At 38.4% G+C, this 18,701-nt stretch overlaps 1 protein-coding gene across 1 annotated transcript in view; it reads right to left on the bottom strand.

The window, feature by feature from the left end:
- The window catches only part of Ctsc (cathepsin C), a 31,404-nt gene extending 14,008 nt beyond the window's left edge, over positions 1-17,396 (bottom strand). Inside the window, 3 exon segments of the mRNA NM_017097.2 lie at positions 116-282; positions 14,692-14,837; positions 17,176-17,396. Coding sequence (NP_058793.1) covers positions 116-282; positions 14,692-14,837; positions 17,176-17,347 — 485 coding nt within the window. The 5' untranslated portion in view covers positions 17,348-17,396.
- Between the last annotated feature and the right edge of the window lie 1,305 nt (positions 17,397-18,701).

Genomic DNA, 18,701 nt, shown 5'->3' with positions numbered 1-18,701 from the left:
GCTATGTCCAACTTATATAACACAGCAAAATTACAATTTCTAAAAATAAACACACACTCATACCACACACACCATTATGCAAAGCTAAATGGATGTATCCCTTGTCACAACTCACTTTTCCTGGAGACCTCCAAGGTGTGCCACATTCACATAAACCTTCTCAGAGTGATTTGCCATCTTCTTGCCAACAAAGCAAGCCCAGTTCCGGCCCAGGACATCATGGACCCACCCTGTCATGGTCTCATGGCAGTAACTGATGGCTCTGCTGCCTTTGACTTCATACTGCAACCAAGAAAGAAAATAAAAGACCGATTACACCTGTGCACAGCTCTCAATTCTGTGTCCTTAGCTCCTATTTATGCTGAAGATGCATTGTGGCCCTTTGCCAACCAAAATAAAGACTTCGCTTTAGCTGATGATGTTTTGATAGTTATTCTGGAGATCAGAGAAACTAGTTTTTCTAGGATTAGATTGTTGGCCACCAAACAAAATGTACTTCTAGGAATGAAAGAATGGCCATGGGAAAAAACTCACATTTTTAAAGCAATTATCACACACAAGGCATTTTGCATTCAATTCTCACAATCAGTCTATGAAGAAGTCATAACTGTCCTGTTGTATTTCTGGTGGTTTTTCAGCTTCAGGGTATCTTCCTGAAATCCACAGGGCTGTCAAGTGGCAGGAACAGAATTTTCCTCCTCTGCATTTTGTTGGGAGAGGCTCCCATCAGTAGAGTATAAGAACAGACAATATTTCTGTATAACTGAACAAAATCCTCTTTTCGCTACTAGTCTCCTGGTGTATTAGAATATGCCCATTATGACACAACTTAAATATTGGCTACACTTCATTTCAGTAATATCACCCTTTACATGTTTCTGTGTTACCCATGAAAAAACACTGCACTGACAGACCCAGGTTTGAATTCAGACACATTGGCTCTAGAGCCCCATGACTTTCATGCAGTGACATCTCATTGATGAGGAGGACATAACCAGAATGAGCAGGAGGGACGGAGGCAGAAGGAAGGAAGGCACTGCATCGGCATAAGTTAGATTTGAAGGAAATTCTACCACACCTTATTTTTTGTAGAACACCAGGAAAAAAAGAAATTATACTCAGAAGTATAACGCTGGGACTCAGTGATCCAGTGCAAGTTGATAAGCTTGTCTGCAATGGCCAAACACAAATACTTCAGGCTTTGTGGTGTCAGTGCTTAATGTGTCTGTTGGACTCTGGCACACTTAGTCAGGTTAAGGTAATAAATACATATTTTGACACAATTATTTCCAACTCACAATGTACTTATCAAGAGCTTAGTCAAGTTGAGACATATACATATTAAAGAACAAATAATTTCTGTGATCAGTAGACTAAATGTTGGTGATTTTATACCATCTGCTAAGATGATCCAGGAAGGCCTTGGGAGAACCACTGACTCTTTTAAGTCTGTAGATTGGAAAGCAGTCTTAATATTTTAAGAGCCCTGAAAATTTCCTTAGAGCAGAGTGTCTCTCTGTGACTCCATATCTCTCTATAGCAATATTATGCTGCTGTATAATACAAAAAGAATAGAAAAAAGGCCTAAAAGGTTTCAAATATGAAAATTGAGAATATTTTTATTAATCCATAATATTTTGCATAATTAGTGAGTTTTCTAAGAAAGGGTGAGTTGATCAAGGCTCAGGAAATCTGGGAAATGTGCTTCACAGTACACAACACTTTTCTTGGACTCTGGGAGGCATAGCCAGCTATTAATATTAAGATATCGTATTCAACTGCTTTTGTACCACAAAGGCAGAAACTTCCTTATTTTATAAACAATGTACAGATTCCTTAGCGATCCTAGTTCTCAAGACAACACAGAAATATACTCTCAGAGGGCAGAAATGAAAGATCGATAAAAGGTCTAGTTTGTTAAGCTAGAGTTTAATATGAAGCACTCCTTCAACCAAACACTGTCCTCTATACTGGACAGTGTTTCTTCATATATTGCTTCTTCAAAAACAGCTGGAGCAGAAAATGACACAGGGAGAGAAGTCTAGCAGCTACAGAGCAAAGGCTAAACGTCTCAATGATGCTTCCATCTCTGTTATCCCGACCTCACAATAACCTCTTGGGATAAGGAGAAATACTTCTTTAATGTGGTACCGGTGGTCATGCAAAGAGTGAGAATGGGCAGAGTTTCACAGCTAACACTTGTTGCTTGTTGTTCCTTTTAAATCCAATAGATGCTCTAAAAATACAGCAGATAAGCTGTCTCAGGAGAGTTTCATACTGTGGCTTATTCTAACTCTGCCATTCTTGCTAAGGGCATATTACTGCAGAGCAGAGGTCAAGAAATTTTGAGGTTTGGAATGTACAGATAGGTGCCAGTTCTGAAGCTTTGGGCTTGTATGTTCCTGGGTCAGTGTCATCCATTTGTACATTCATTGCATTGGTAAAATGAAATTGATTGTAATATATTCCATATCACACACTGTTTATGTGTCCTCCCTCAGGTAACCTTTATGATTATTCCTCCCATAAAAACATAAGCATTGTGTAAATAAGAGTTTTTTCTGTTTACTTAATATCTAAGGAACTTTCTGGCAGCAGGAAGCAAGTAATTATTAAATGAATGAATGAGAAAAGAATAAATAAAGAACACGTCTTACTAAGAATGATTTTAATGATTCTGTACAGAAAATGTACAGAATTAGTAATTAATAGCAGCATTATAATGACAAGCTATGCAAGAGTCAAGAAAGCACACAAGGTGTGTGCATGTGTGCGTGTGTCTTCCAAAATGCCCATTCTACTCTCCAAGCCTGTTTCATGATATGAATTCAGGCTCACCAGAAGTCCCAAATCCATGTAGAACTTTCAACCTGTACAATCTCATATCTGTGCTTCTATATAAAATTAACAAAGTCTGATAAATAATTGTTATTGCAAACATTTTAATTTATATACCACAGAGTATTTTAAAAATCTACAAGTTGCTTACTGTAACCCATATCCTATAAGTAAGGTAAAACTAGCATTTGCAATGACTTCTGATGCATTAAATTCATGGAATCATCTTCTCCTTTAAAACTGTATTTGTATTATTCTATAGCTAGAAAAATCTAAGTATTCTTTTGTTAACTTGACGTCACCCTACGAGAAGCAGGACAGGGTGACACAGATAGAGAAGACATATACAGTGAGGTCCAAAGAGGTAGAAATGTGACATTAATTAGGTTAGCTCAAAGGTCAAGAGCTAGAAATCTTAACCTGAAGGACCTTTCCAGGGTGAATTTATTACTTCCTTGATTAGAAAGTTCTCAGAGAGACTCTTCCAGATACAGTTAATGCATACATTTTTGTGAGGATTAAAAGACTGATGAAATCCTGGCCACATTATCCAGCAATAAATGTTGTCAATTTATTTCTCCAAAATAATTTTTTCCATTTATATAAACATTGGTCTCTAAAATCTGGTTTGCACAGTGAAGACAATTTAAGTTTTCATTTACTTTTGCCAATTCCTACTGCAAAAAAAGAAGAGACCGCTACAATCGGAAGACCTCCTAACATGTAGCTCTTAAGTTCTGAGAACTGCGGTTCCAGGCGTTCTGCTTCTTCAAAGTTCCCATTAAGTTGTCACATATTCTCCAATATCCTTAACTCCATTCCAACCACCACCATCACTATCATGGTTTCATCAACTCTACTAGACCTACCTAGTAATATTGACCTGCTGGTAATATCTTTCAATTTATCCTATAACTTTTCCTCCCAAGACCTGGAGGTCCCACCTGTATCTTCCACCCAGCAATTGGCCCTGGCTTTCTTTACTGATAGATAAAGAACCAATTGGGGAACAGGACCTTAGCATCAGAACTGCCCCCTACATGATACTTTAAAGATTTTTTAAAATTAATTAATGTCTTTCTACTGCTTCTCTGGATACACTGTACAGCAAATATGTAAATGCTTATTTCATCTAGTACACTGGTCAGGAGACACCAAAAGTTTTGCTTTTTAAGTTCCAGTTCTGTTACTTCCCATTCATGAAGTTTTGAACAAGCAACAGTTAGAAGGCTCTGTATTTTTAACTGAAATGGGCGAGATATTTATGACTGATCCTACTTTCCCTGATTAATAATAGTGAAGTTTAAAGAGCTTTAAAAGTTTAAAAATGCACCCCCAAAGTAACAACATAAGCATATATAAACATTTGTAAAGGCAAGAGAAAAGTAGAAAATACATCACTCTTGTCTTGAAGGTATTTATGTAACAACCTTGTTTAACACTTTTCTATGCAATCAGACAACTGACTCTTTGTTTCAAATTATTAAGTGAGCTGTCTTTTTATTTCAAAGACTGCTAGTGGTAGACACCCAAGTCATAGCCCTCTAGAAGCAAATGTAGGCAGTAAGATATCAATAGTGGTTGTGGAAACAAGATTATAATAAGTTTTCATTATTAACCATATTTTCTTTAAATGACTTATTACAATATACACTGTTCATTTAATCATTGAATATATCATATGCATAATAACATTATTAGAGTGGTACAACCATTTAGTTTTAAAACTTATCTGTACAAATCATAGAATAAATAAAGATATGGACATCTAAGCCTCCTTTTCAGAGCAGTACCTGAGAGATGTTTCAGGTGTGAGTGATAAACACATCTATGGAACTTTATGGATGGAACTTTATGGCATTTGAGCAACACTCAAATCTGGGGAAGGGACACTGAACTTTTTGCCTCCCCACACCCCCTTTGTCTCAATAGCAACATCAATGCAGACTAAAGCACTCCATTGGCTGTTATGTTTATAGTGTCCAGAAAGTGTTAAGAAACAAGGCTAATGTGACCAGATTCACATTTGGCTAAATACCTTCAAACTACCATAGCTTTCTCAGAAAGAAGCCAACTTCCTTAATTCTGTTCCAAGAATAAGCATCATTCTGCCTATTAACAAGACTAAACAGTTTATTTTAAAAGTTGAATTCTAATCAAATGCAAAGCTGCCAGGAAGTTGCAACCAAATGATACATTTTAAATAAAAAATATTGACATTTAGATTCAAATACAAGAATGGAAGATATTAAACTTGATTACTACCTATGCTTGAAGACACTTGATTTAGTTAAAATATACATTCCAAAAATAGCTAAAAACAAAACAAATCAAAAAAAGAAAACTACGATTTACCACTCAGCAAAGTGGTCAGCATTCTTGGGCTCATTCTCAGTTCCTGGTTCACAAAGTCTCAACTAAGAGGTTGGAAGAAAACCTGAAAATTCATTCAACTATTAATTAGCTTCAATTTCTTCTTATGCTTAGCAGCTATGGAGCATAACCTATCCTCTTCAGGGCATTCAAGGTACTTAAAAAACCAGACCCAGGAACCACTGTGGTTAGAAAATTCTCTATTTTCCTCAGGCACCAATAGCCCCCAAAGCTATAACTTTACTACTTTAAGGTCAGGCTGTTTTTTTCTTTTTCTTTCTCTTTTCTTTTTCTTTGCTTTTCTTTTTTCTTTTCTTTATTCTTTTCTTTTGGCTTTATAAGTGCAAGAAGTTTAAGGCATAATGAACACATACACAAAATGAGTCTGATCTCTTTTGTATTAAGTCATTTAACAAATGTTCCGAGAGCCTGCCATAGCCTCTAAGGGCGCAATGGTAAAAACATTCTAGTGACATTAATAATAAAAACAATACCACAACAAGGTATTTTTCAAGCTTCTTTCTTACAAACTTATTTATTAAACCCATTTTTTATGCTATTTGACACATATTACATGAAACGCAGGCAATACAGTATTTTCTAATACAGAGTCAATAATCCTTCTTCTTACAAAGCAGAATACACATAGGCAATTATGACGAACAGCGCTAAGTACCAGTGTACTGGAAGTCCTTCTGGCACATATCTATTATTTTGTACCCACTAATTTGCACTCATAAACATTTATACACCAAATTACACAGAGGAACACAATTTAGATTAAAATATTTTCCAGAGCAAGTATCTCTCTCTCTCTCTCTCTCTCTCTCTCTCTCTCTCTCTCTCTCTCTGTGTGTGTGTGTGTGTGTGTGTGTGTGTGTGTGTGTGTGTCCAACAGCATTTTTAGACCTTGAAAATCAACTTTAAAATATATAACTCTTTAAGGGCAAGAAACTTGAAACTATTCTTAGAATAAAGAACAAAAAGATATACTGCCATCCCTGGTGAATGTTTCTAGAGCTCAAGAAAAGTGATGCTTTGGGTGTTGGTTTGAATGAGAGTGCTCCCTCTCCCCAATAGATTCATAGAATTAAATATTGCCTCCACCTTGGTAGAATTGTTTGGGAAGGATTAGAAAGTGTGTGCTGTTGGAGGAGGTATGTCCTTAGAGAGGGGCTTTGAGGCTTCAGAGGCTACAGGATTCCCACTTAGCTCTCTCTACCTAGTACTTGTAGTTGACGATGTGAGCTCTAAGCGACCTTTCACTCCTCCATCATGGACTTTAACCCTCTGAGACTGTAAGCCAAATCAAATACTTTCTTCGATAAGCCTTCTTAGTAAGTCTTTAAGTGTTAAGTCTTAAGTGTTTTATTACTTGTAAAAAGTCTGCAGAAAGAGGAGTGTACTTTACTTTCCCAGACCTATTAAGTACTATTTGCATTAGGTATTAAAGGCAAAGAAAGGAAAGCAGATGTCCATCCTGGAAGATAAAGACAACAGACCATTCCTTACAAGTACAACCTAGATGTACCTACAGAGGACAAGGGGAATTATTAATGGACTCTCTCTCTCACCAGTGAAATGACAAATGCATCCTAGAGAAGACTATCAGAGGCAGGATAGGAAACAAAATCACTAAATAAGTAAATCTGACATGGCATAAAACAGTGATTATGATTCAGACCCAAAATCTTCTAAGCTAACTGGGTCACAGGAGTAAAGCAGAGTGGATGACATGGACTAGGTACACACGCCTTTTATGTTTTCCAAGTCAGCTGGAAACCAAGTGAGAAGGAAATGACTCTGCTGCTTAGCAGGAAAAAGCTAGGAGATAGCTATCAGGCTGAACAATAGTGCAATTAAAGAAAGTCAATTTCACAAGGGATTTCATTGGGGTTTATACTGAAGTTTTAATGCTTGGTTCCCAGTGTGGGGGACTGCTAAGGGGAAAGCCAAGTTAATGTTATCTGCTGAGTGCAAGAACTCTGGCTAAAAGCAAGAAAATGCGTGGACTCAGTGGTAAGGAAACATACAACTGGAAAGGTGCTTTCTTAAGACTTCAGTAACAGACAATGCAATATACACTCTACCATCCCACTGAACTAATATTCATGACGCTTCTGTGCTGGAATGTATCCCCTCCCCCCAAAACAAAAATACCCAAATGTGGTTCTATAAACCATTTATTTTGTTGATATAACTTTCTTTTTATTTTTTTAGCTCCAATGAAGTCTTTAGGCTTAAAAGATTAGAATGGCCATTTTCTAGTCAGAAACTGTTGGGAGCTTCAGCATTATGGGTGACTAACCATTGCTAACTGTAAAATGAGACTAGTTCCATCAGCTTTACAGGGCTTTCAGATTCCTAGTATGTCAAGTTCTTAGCAAAAGGCTAGCACCTAACTTGAAAACCAAAATGAAGAAACAGAAGAGGAAAAGAGAACAGAAAAGAGAATAAAAAACCAAAAAGTATTAACCACACCATCTTTTCTGACTGGGAGCACTGTGGATTTACTGTCTGAAAGGTACATCTTTTAACGTATGGCTAAGAAAGCATCATTCCTCCTTCTATATGGTGTACACAGGACCATCTTCCCTCCAGTAATTAATATCTTTCCATCTCATGTCATCTCAAGCCTTGGGAGTATCTCAAAGTAATTTTTAAAAGTGAAGGCACCCAGGAAGAGGCAAATTAACTGTGAGTAAAATTTTCAGTGTGACAAAACACAGAAAAGAAAAAAAAAGGTCACAAAATCAAAAACCCAAATCCTGTCCAGTTCAGAGAAACTATTTTAACACCACAGTATTCAAATAGGAAAAAAACAAAAACAAAAACAAAACAAAACCAAAAAAGAACACTCAATGTGCTATAAATTGTCCCCACTAATTGCTGAAGCCCCCCTGAGACTTCATCTCTTCCACAATGTGTGTCTTTTATTCTGTGCAGTTTCTGGCTGTTCACATTCCACAGTGGTGATTAGAGTTTTCCAAGGAGTCCTTCAGGAGGGCAGCTGCCTTGGAGGTAGGTCACCAGGACTCCTCTGCATTTTACATGCAAACAGATTCCAGAAGGGATTGTAGCTGCATGGCCTCTGCTAGCTGCTAGAGGTAGATCCAACCGTTTGCCTCTTAAGCCAAAGTTTGTTCTTGGCTGTGGTTTTTAAAGAGCCTCTCAACAGATGGTCTATTTAATAACTACAAAACAAAAACTAGCGTTACAGGAAGCAAAGGTCACACCATCTTTTATCACTTTATCACAGGAGCCCTGTTAATTAAATTTAAAAAAAAAAGCAATACCGGCACTAATAAATTAGGCATTGGTAGCTTTTTTAAGTTATTAAAGACATTCACATAAAATTGCTACTGAGCTCAATACTTAAAAAAAAAAAGAGTATTATGCATGCAGGCAGCATGCTTGCAAAGCACATGCATCTGAAAGTGACTGCTTCTCTATAAAGCTAATGCAATTTTAAAGTATTCTGAAGCAACAAGCTAAATTCTAGGACCTTAGACCCATGCTGTGTCTCCTTTTTATCATCTTTCAGGGATTAGTAACCAAGAAAAAGAAGGGCAAGGAGAAACAATGCGATTTCAAAACATGATGACGTTTAAGACATCCCATAGATTTTATTTGCTCATCATCCATTATTTCCATCAAATTTTATGTGAGTAGTAATTACCATATTTATTCTGAAAATATGAAATGAATGAGCCAGAGGGATCTTTCTTTTTCCAGTCAACATTCTATGCCTTGAGTAGAAGCCATGTTAAAAAAGATGCATGACCACCTGGTGACATGTGACTAGCATGCCAATTCATTTTGAAAGAGTCACATTCTCTCTAAAAGGTAGAAACACTGTGACCTCAGTCTTGCACCTTTGACCCATAGGTCCTGTACATGTTCATGTGACAGTAAATGCTGCTTGGATATATGTCTCAGTGCTAGGATAGATACTATACATGGTTCTCCCTTGAAGAAGTCTTTGAGAAAAAGAGTAAGCAAGCTAAGACAGCGTAGTAATTACACAACTGTGAATTGTATGTTAGCCAAACTTTGCCAGGTTAGTCTTCTCCCGTTTGGGTTCACGTCTTCTAAGGTTATATTTATGACAGTTGGGATTTAGTGGTACAATCACAACACATGAGACTGGAACGTTACATAAAACAGCAGAGAGGTTAAAGGTAGCAGAAATGCAAGCTCAAGCAAGAATGCATAGAAAATTAAGAATCTATGCATTCTCCCTTTCTCTGAGGAATAAATAGGCACTGGTATATGGCAACAGGGCAAGAGAAAGCTGGCTTAACAATGAAGATAAAGATATTTCAATTGTGCTCACCCAGTTTGTTCCTCAGATGTGGCAAATCATACATTCCCACAGTTCCCAGCTGCATGAACAACTGACTGATAAAATCAGTGACATCCTATGAAGAGTTTACAGTGGTAAACTGAGTCATGACAAAATTTATCAGTAAGATCAATAAGAAAACATAAGTGGGGCATAAATCAAGATGCTTTTGATACCAAAAGTCTTAAAAAGAAACCTCAAGTTTTAAAACATAAATCTTATGTTTAATATACAAAGTATATATTTTTAAATGCACATCTACTGCAAAAACAATCCTTCTAAAATTATGTTATCTTAAAAATAATCCCAGAAGGAAGGGAGAAAATTAGTGCACAGTTCTCAATACCCTTTCCTGAGGAAACACAAATGACATTTCTGGTTGTGATGAAGAGTTTGAAACTTGCAAATTGCTAGCATGCAAGCTATGGAATTAAAAACCAGACATTGTTGGACAAGTTGTTTTATAAAGCCTGCGGTGGTGGTCTCTTTATTACTGTTACTTGTCAATTTATGATGCAATTAAGACTGGAGAGCCCAAAAAGGAGCTCAACAATCAGAAAATTCAGCTTGACTATCACCAAATAAAAGGCAAAGCTCTAACAAGGGTCAGTGAGATAGGTCAGTGGGCAAAGGTGATTACTGCCAAACCTGAAGACCTGAGTTTAATCCCCAGAACCCACATTGTGGAGGGAAAAAAACATGGGTTCCCTTCTATAGGTCACCTTCTGAGTACAGAAGCTATGGCTCACAAATACCTCCCCAAACCCCACCAATATCCACAACTCCCACAAATAAAAACTATAATACAAATATTTAGCTATAATAAGTATTTTCCTCTCTATTTTTTCACCCTTTGAGTAACTGCCTGTAAGGCAAGATGAGGTTCTTTTCTACCCTTCTCTTCTCCAAGGCTTCAGAGGAGATAAATTGAGAAAAAGTGAGGGATTTGTAACTTGTTCTCCTTGAAGACATTGTTTGAAGCTTACTTTGTTTATATGACTTCCTCTGGACTGTTCGGCTGAGGATGTCTTCCAGTGGAAATTTATATAGCTTTTCATAAAAATTGATGAAGGGACATAAAAACACAAGGAAGGAGAAAGTGATCACTTACCACTGATCACATAAAGTCAAACATGATTTCAGCCCTATATATTCTACCTGGTTTTGTTGCATTGGTTTTGTTTTGTTTTTATAAGAGGCCAGCTGCTTTTTAATATGCAGATACTTCAAAGAGGTATACAAGCGCCACAGGGACAAGGAGAGGCATATGATCGCTGTCATTAGAGAGCCCTATGTTTTCAAAGTACATTTCCAAGAAGTTTCCACTTTGTCACAAGCCTAATTATTCTCTTCTCTTTTTACAGGAAGTTGTAAAGGCTTAGATCTCTGCCTGGATGGGACTGCAGGTCAGAGATCTCCTTAAACAATAAGGAAAAAGAGAACCTTTAAAAATATATAGTCACTAGTTTTCTGTTCAACTTGAACTATGTAAGCTTGAAGGCATATACAACTCCACAGACAGACTAGTCCTAGTTCAACCTACCATATTTTAAGTAATTAAAAGCTAAGTTTTTCTTCATTTTTTTTAATGTTTAGGAATCTTAAAGTCATGAAACATATTAATCTTTCAGCTAAGCCTGAATAAGATGTAAATAAAGCAAGGCATCAGCAAAGACACTGACATTAGTCACCCCCAAGCCAAGCCCGGATGCAGAGAATGAAGGGGAGGCGATGTCTACTAAGATATAAGATACAGAAGGAATACATGATGAGCATTCAACATATGCACCACCTACGGAAGAAACTGTTATCAGGCAGGATAACAGTTAGGAATCCGAGAAAAATACATCTCACGAGTGTAATGCGAAGCCCATGACCTTAGGTGTGTTAATGAAAAGACCTGGAACTCCAACTGTTTTCTAGAATAAAGGATGGAACTAAAATGGCGGATGCATACAGTAAAACTTGATTGGATATTTAAGAAATAGTTGGGGTGAGTAAATTTAGTTGATATAGGACCTTTAAAATTGATGCTATTTATCTATTTTTAAGCCAGGACTGTTGGCCACACATGTAACCCCAGTACGTAAAAGACTAGGACAGGATTTCAAGTTCAAGGTTAGCCTGGACCGCATATCAAGATCTTGTCTTAAAAATACAAAAGAAATGAAGGCCCAATTTTAAACACCAGTTGAAAAGACACATTCTATGCCACTAGAAAAAAGTCTATGTGCTTTATTCAATGGAAATGTTTATTTTCTCTTGAGTCACATATTCTTTGAAATATGGTTTCCCAGAACTGTAGGAAATACCCTCATGCTTGTGGTAAAATTCACCTAGACTTAGGTTAACAAAGTCACCCAAAGAACTCGATTCTCCTTTTATGTAAAGTCATTTCACTTTATACTTTTCTATAAAATTGTAAACACTTTCATCTCTTACTGTTGATGTATTTGCTATTAAAATGTGTTATTTGTTTATTTGCTTATTTATAAGTATAGGTGGATATGTGTGTAATGCTACATGTCTCGATAACTTCGTGGATTTCCATCTACATTTCATGGCCTTGAGGCTCTATCTCAGGTCACCAGGTCTGCAGCCAACTTTGCAAACTGTCATCTGGAACTACCTGATTACATTAAAACATGTTTCAGAAATAAAAACAATCTTATATATACATTGTTGTGTTACCTTTATCACCAGCCAAATAAACCACATTGCTTGGTTTTTCTGCAGTAAAAGAAAGCTTGGTTTTCTAGAACCTAATCATTCTGGAAAAAGGCCACTTTATAAGCATACACGTGTGTGTGTGTGTGTGTGTGTGTGTGTGTGTGTGTGTGTGTGTGTTGAAACCCTATTCCTACTTAATGGTAGAATAATCATTTGTCTAATAGTATCCAGAATGGTGTACAAGACCACTGCTTAATTATTTCCTAGTCATTTACATATACATTATCTTTCCTCTAAACTTGAAAACGCATTTACCTGTCTTTGCTTTAAAATTAGTTCTTTCCACCGAATGTGATTAATACCCTGCTGATCTGGCAAAATATTCAAATAATTTGGAAAGAAATCTACTGTGTACACCAATTCTTCATTCCTCTGTCAGTTACTCCCCCATCCCTCATGATAAATACTGTGCAAAATAGCCTTATTTCTGATTATTATGCCTCTTATAATTAATAGTGATTTTATTTTTTTCACGAGTATTTTACAGACCAGATAAATGGGAAGTTTTGTTTTCTAAGACAAGTATATAAATTATTTATTCATCTATTTTTATCCCGTTCCCAACTTTTTAATGATTTGTTCAACTTATTTCCAAACTGAGTTCAAGATCTATTCCATTCATTCTTTTTTTTTCCTTTTTCTTCTTCTTTTTGAGCAAATACCAAGTAAGTATTTTTTGTGTGTCAATAAAGATAGGGGAAGAAGAAAACCACGGACAGTTAATGATGGCACATCTCAGAGCTCATAATGTAAACTAAGTATCTTTTTCTGTCCATGATTGTCATTTACAAATTTGATGTGAAGGCCAAGAAAGGAATGTGGCTGTTAAAAAACTCTTATCCTGAACAGAAGCTGAACAAAGACAACAACAATGAATGTGTTAGAGTGCTCTAGGGAAAGGCTATGAGGCTTCAACTCTAAACAATTAACTACAAGCAACTAAGGAATTCTGAGACGGGAAATCAGTGAAGAGCACACCAGTTGGTTATCCAATACCAAATTGTCAGGCCTCAAAACACACCATATATACTTATGAACGTGTGTGTATTAAGGAATAAAAAACAGAGGCCATAAATTTGAGGAGAAAGGAAGGGTTATAGGAGGGTTTGAGAAGGGAAAAGGGAAGGGGGAAATTGTGTACTTCAAAAACATAGAAACAAAAAAAACAACGTAGGCCCATTCAAATACACACCGAGAACTAAATTCAGACTGAATACGCCCACCATCTCCATCAGGTAACTGAAACTTGAGATTCAGATACCGTTAGGATGGATTTTAGTACAGTGCTTGGCTTGGAGTTGATAGTAAACATAACAACTAGTTACATCATACGGGCTCCTAACTAATAATAAGACAAACACTGATTCTTACTAGCTGGCTAGGGACCAGATGGGAATTGAGTCACCCTCTCGATCTCTTCGTTTTATTTATTTTATATTAAAGAGAGGTCTGTATTCAAATATCTCTGGAAGTTATTCTAAGAAATATGTTTGGCTCAGAATCCTACATCCTTGGGATAAATCAAGTCATATGGGAAATCAAACTCAGAGGTCAGGCCGTCTAGTATCATTTTTAACAGATGTATTCCCAAGTTTCCCAGAAGTGTCTATAAATGGTCTATTCTTACCAGATGCACCAGGGGACTACAAAGATTATGAAAAACTCTGTGTACATTTTTCTATGTTTAATGAGAAACAGCTGCTTCAGATGCCATTTACTTGAACCATTTAATACTAAGCCTATAGCAAAAGTTTCAGCTCCTCCATGAGGACGAACACATGGGAGCCACAGAATCCAGACAGGCCCACCCATTTTAACCCAGAGAATGCTTGCATGCGAGCACTGTGCCTTGACAATGGTTCTATACTCAGTCAGAGAAGTAAAATTCCAGTCATGGAGGTTAGCGGGTCATTTGCTTACATCAGCCCTAGGAGCATAATGACTTTTATGAATTCTATTTCCCTTTCTACTTTAACCAAATAAATTATTCACATCACCATATGTAATACATTTTAATACTCCAATGAGTCCTTCAGGCCAGTCTGTCTGAGCCAACAGGACATGATTAGAAGAACAGAATGAACTTTAGAAAATGAAACGTATCATCTACTTATTTTTCCTATAGATTCACTACAAAGCCAACGAGTAAGGGAACATTTAACAGTATGTAATATAGGAAATAAGAATTTTTTATAGATAACAAAATATATAACACTGAACTATACATTTTTAAATGAACAAACTTACTAAAAAGTTTAATTTTTAAATGTCAAATTTACAATAGTTGACTTGTCTTAGAAAGGCTCGTGTCTGTTCAGGTTATGTTCATGGTCTAAAAGGAACACTCCAGAGGTTCCCAATCGGGAGAAATTTTAGATAAGAAATGACTACAAACAGAAACTAACCTTGAAAAACGCAAACCACTTGTAGTCATTCAACACAATCTCAAAGCCTTGGTTGTAAATGAGGGTGAAATACCCAGAATTGCCCACTTCATCATAGGCAGTATCCAACTTCTTCAGGTGTATCACTACCTTTTCTTCTGTTGGTTCTAAAGAAAACAAAATGGATAACAAATAAAAGTTAACAGGACACTCAAGGAGAGTACATCTCCTCAATAAGGTACTTTCCGACCTTGCAACCTAACTGGGATTCATGATTTTGTTCATGAAAAAAAAAAAAAATCAGTCTCTCCTGGACCTGATAAGACAGACCTTTAATTATAAATTCAGCACTGGGAATAAGGATATGGGCAAATTTCTGGGAGACTAGCCTGGACTAAATAGTAAATTCTAGGCTCTCTGGGGATACATAGTGAGACTCTGCCTAAAAAGACTTTTTTTTTAAGAGTCTCGTGTTTGTTCCCCTGTGTATGGTGACAGAGGGCTCCAGCAAGCCAATGAAGAACATAGGGGTGTCAGGTAGCACTCTAGCAGAGAGACCATAGTACACCCAAACATTTAGAATATTTTTCCAGCTGGGTGTGTTAATCTCAGCTCTCCAGAGTCAGAGGCAGGTGGATTTTGATGAGTTTAAATCCAGGTCTATATACTAAATTATATCCAAACCAGGGCTACATAGCAAGAGAGAGAAAGAGAGAGGGGTGTGGGATACTGTTTTCCTTTTAATGAATGGGGAGGGGACTCTTCAAAACTACAGAAATGGGGGAAAGTTAAAAAAAACTGATTAAAAAAAGGCTATATAAAATGACTGGTTTTCAAATCATAAGAATGTGTTGAGCCCATTAAGACAGAAAGTAATCTGTTCAAAGAAATGAGGTACCTCTCTCCTCAAAGATTGTAGAGACTAACACCTCAGTATACATCCTTCCAAAGGATTCAGCCAACATGAGTCTTCTAATATATAAAAATGATTTGAGTTGATAGGGATCAATGTTTAATTTTCATATCAGGGGTCAGATCTCTGTGTGTCTTTAATTGAGTTAGAGTCAAGAGTAGGTTTATAGGCAGAGGCTCCTATTCAGCTATATCCATGTATGTTTCACACATTAGTCTCTCTTACTTTCTCTTTCTTTCTTTCAGATTAACACATTAGATGGAGACAGTTGGATTTCATCCCCGACAAGTGGCTTATGTGAGTATTTTACTTATCAAAGCAGGCCTGACCTTCAGGTTCTTCCAGCATCCCTTGGTCCCTACCTGGTGCACGAAGCCCTCTATCCTGAACTTTGCAGCCTTGGAGCAGGGCTGCCCTTCCCCCAGAGGCTCTTCCCTATATAATCCAGACATTTTGTTCTCTTGTCCCTCCTCTCTTCTGACCCTCTGTGAGAACTTTCTATCTCTTCCCCCTCTCCTCTGTCTCCTGTCACAAGGCTGCTTCCCTGGCCAGTGAACTTGCATCCCCTAACAAACGCAGCTTCCCAATAAACCTGAGATAGAGATAGATAGATAGATAGATAGATAGATAGATAGATAGATAGATAGATAAGATAGATCTGTGATCTGGCTTGAATTGGCTTATTTTGCAGGTGGAGAAATAACTTATCAAAAACTTCATGTGATAAGGCAATGCCAACCCTGTCTCTCCCTTCTGCCTCGTCTCCAAGCTCAAATTTAGAAAAGAAACAAACTGTTGTAGACACTGCCCAGGATTAAGCTAAACCCAGTCACCTGGAATTAATTAAATGAATCTTCTTTGGGGGGAGAGGAGGTGGGATATGTGACAGCCTTTATTCTATTCACAAGAAAACTACAGTTTAGAACTGTCTTTGCTACTCAGACTGAGAGGGGAGACCAGAAGTGTCACTCTTGTGACACGCGTACTAGTGATTTCCTAGGTCTGAGGCACGTGGAATGTCCCAGTGTTCACTCACTACATATTCCCTGAGAGCCTTCCATGAGCGTGGCACTAAGTTTGGTTCATTTCCAAACACTACTGGGTAAAGTGTGACAAAAGAAACAGGACAAAGCTTTTGTCTATCTCTTGAAGTCCTTAAACAGAGCAGTCCAAAACGTCAAGGGCAGGAGCAGGTAAAACAGTCCTTTGCAGGCGGTGGGGTTGGGGGAGGGGCAGCTTGCTAGGTCCCAGAGTACGAGCTCAGCACGATTTTTAAAAACAAGAACCTGTCAGACTTGAGTGAAGGATCAAGAAAGCAGATCTCTATTTGCTTGTAAGAAATCAAAGCAAATAAAACAAGTAGAAACACCAGGAGCAAGTTTCCTTGAATATATAAGTTGTGAGATAATCAGGAAAGTAAGTGTAAAGTTAGAAGTTCTCAGCAGCTCAAGTTTCAACTTAGCGGCCATGGCTCGGATCCCCCAAGGGACCGTTCGTCAGCTCTTAACTCTCCAGTCACCCATAAGTGCCGGACCCGCGGCAAGCACCCAGGGACCGAAAAGGACGGGTCGGGATCACAGAAAGCGGCTTACCCATTACCGAGCAGTTAATGTGACTTCGGGGATGTCTAGGGCCCACCTGGAAAACCCAGGTACCCAGCAGGTCAGGGTAAGTGCAGTTGGCAGGAGTGTCGGAGCTCACGGTGCAGACTCCCAAAAGCACCAGCAGCAGGGCGGCGCGCAAGGAGTGGGTCCACGGACCCATGGTTGACGGCGCCCGGAGAGCAGATGGCAGAGAAAACAACAACTAGAACACTACGCGATGGGAGTCAGGCGACCCCTGTGGCTCGCGCCCTAAAATACCCAAGAGCCCGGAAACCCTGGGTCCTGGGGCGGGGTTACAGGACGCTGAGAACAGAACGAGGTGGGGGAGGAGCGGCCAGGCTGGGAGGACAGGGGCTTGGAGTGACTGAGACGTGGGGAGGGCCAGGGTGTGACTAGGTGAGGCAGCACTAGGTGGAAAGAGCTGAGTGAGATAGAATTACCTGTGGCCTGAGGAAGTTAGTGATCCTGTAGGGTGGGGACAAGCACCAGCATGAGGAAGGAGGATAGTGGCCTTTGGGGACCTCTGCCTTTCTTTCACGGGACCCTGAAGCTGAGGACTCTGTTGCTGTGTTTTGTAATGTCAGTGTGATTAAAATAGAATCTACCCTGTGCCAGGACAAGGTTGACAAGAGGCTTAAGTCTACGGAGGCTAATTCTCTTTCCCTTGGTTTTGGCCGCTTTCCTGCATTTCTGACTCCTGTGGGAAAAGTTTACTAGCTAACCTGAGCCACTCGTTTGAGAATTTCTGTTCTATTTCACAACTCTACCTTCCTATCTTCAGGGTTTTGTTTCGCCTCCTGTCTGTCTACTTACCAGAAGATTTCAATTGTAGTGCATATTTACAGGTTTGGTGAATCCGTTTTTTTTTCCCCCTCTCTGGAACTTTATAGGATTTAGTTGAATGGGGGTGAGGGGGGTGACAGGGGATGATGACATTGTTCAAGCCTTCTGTTTTCGGAATGAAAGCAAGAGGTAGAGAAAGAGGAAGTAACTTGCTCAGAAAGATGGTCTTCTGAGCTCGGTGTCAGGCTTTCCCCAGGGTGAGTTCCTGTGAGCATGGTTGCACCTTTCCTCCTCTGTGGGGTCTTGCCCGCATTTGTTAAGTAGCAGTCATTAGGGAAGCCTCCTCCTCCTCTGGGGAGAGCTGTTCTGAGTTGCCTGGCTGTTGTTGGCTGGGATCATGTTCTTGCTGAGCTAATTTGAGAATACAGAGATGAACCAGGCAGACTTGATGAGCCTCTTTGCCTTACTATGTTTATGCACTTTTTTAAACCTCATCCTACAGATCACAGGTATTTACACGCAGGCCTTTTTTTTTCTTTCTACTGAGTACAAGCAGTCTGAGGAAGCAATGTGTTTGAAGAGCAAACCACTTCTGTCTCTAAATTCTGATTTAAAAGCACTCAGACTTCTAAGCCAGAAGGCACACTTTGATAGGGGTCCTTCTTGATAACTAAGGGGCTAGAGTGTTCTTTCATATGAAATTAGGCTACAAGAGCTAAATATGGAGGCGC

Source organism: Rattus norvegicus, chromosome 1, assembly GCF_021556685.1.
Source record: "Rattus norvegicus strain SHRSP/BbbUtx chromosome 1, alternate assembly SHRSP_T2T, whole genome shotgun sequence".
Classification (NCBI taxonomy): domain Eukaryota; kingdom Metazoa; phylum Chordata; class Mammalia; order Rodentia; family Muridae; genus Rattus; species Rattus norvegicus.
The sequence above is the reverse complement of the archived record's forward strand: the minus strand, read 5'-3'. Positions and strand labels throughout refer to the sequence as shown.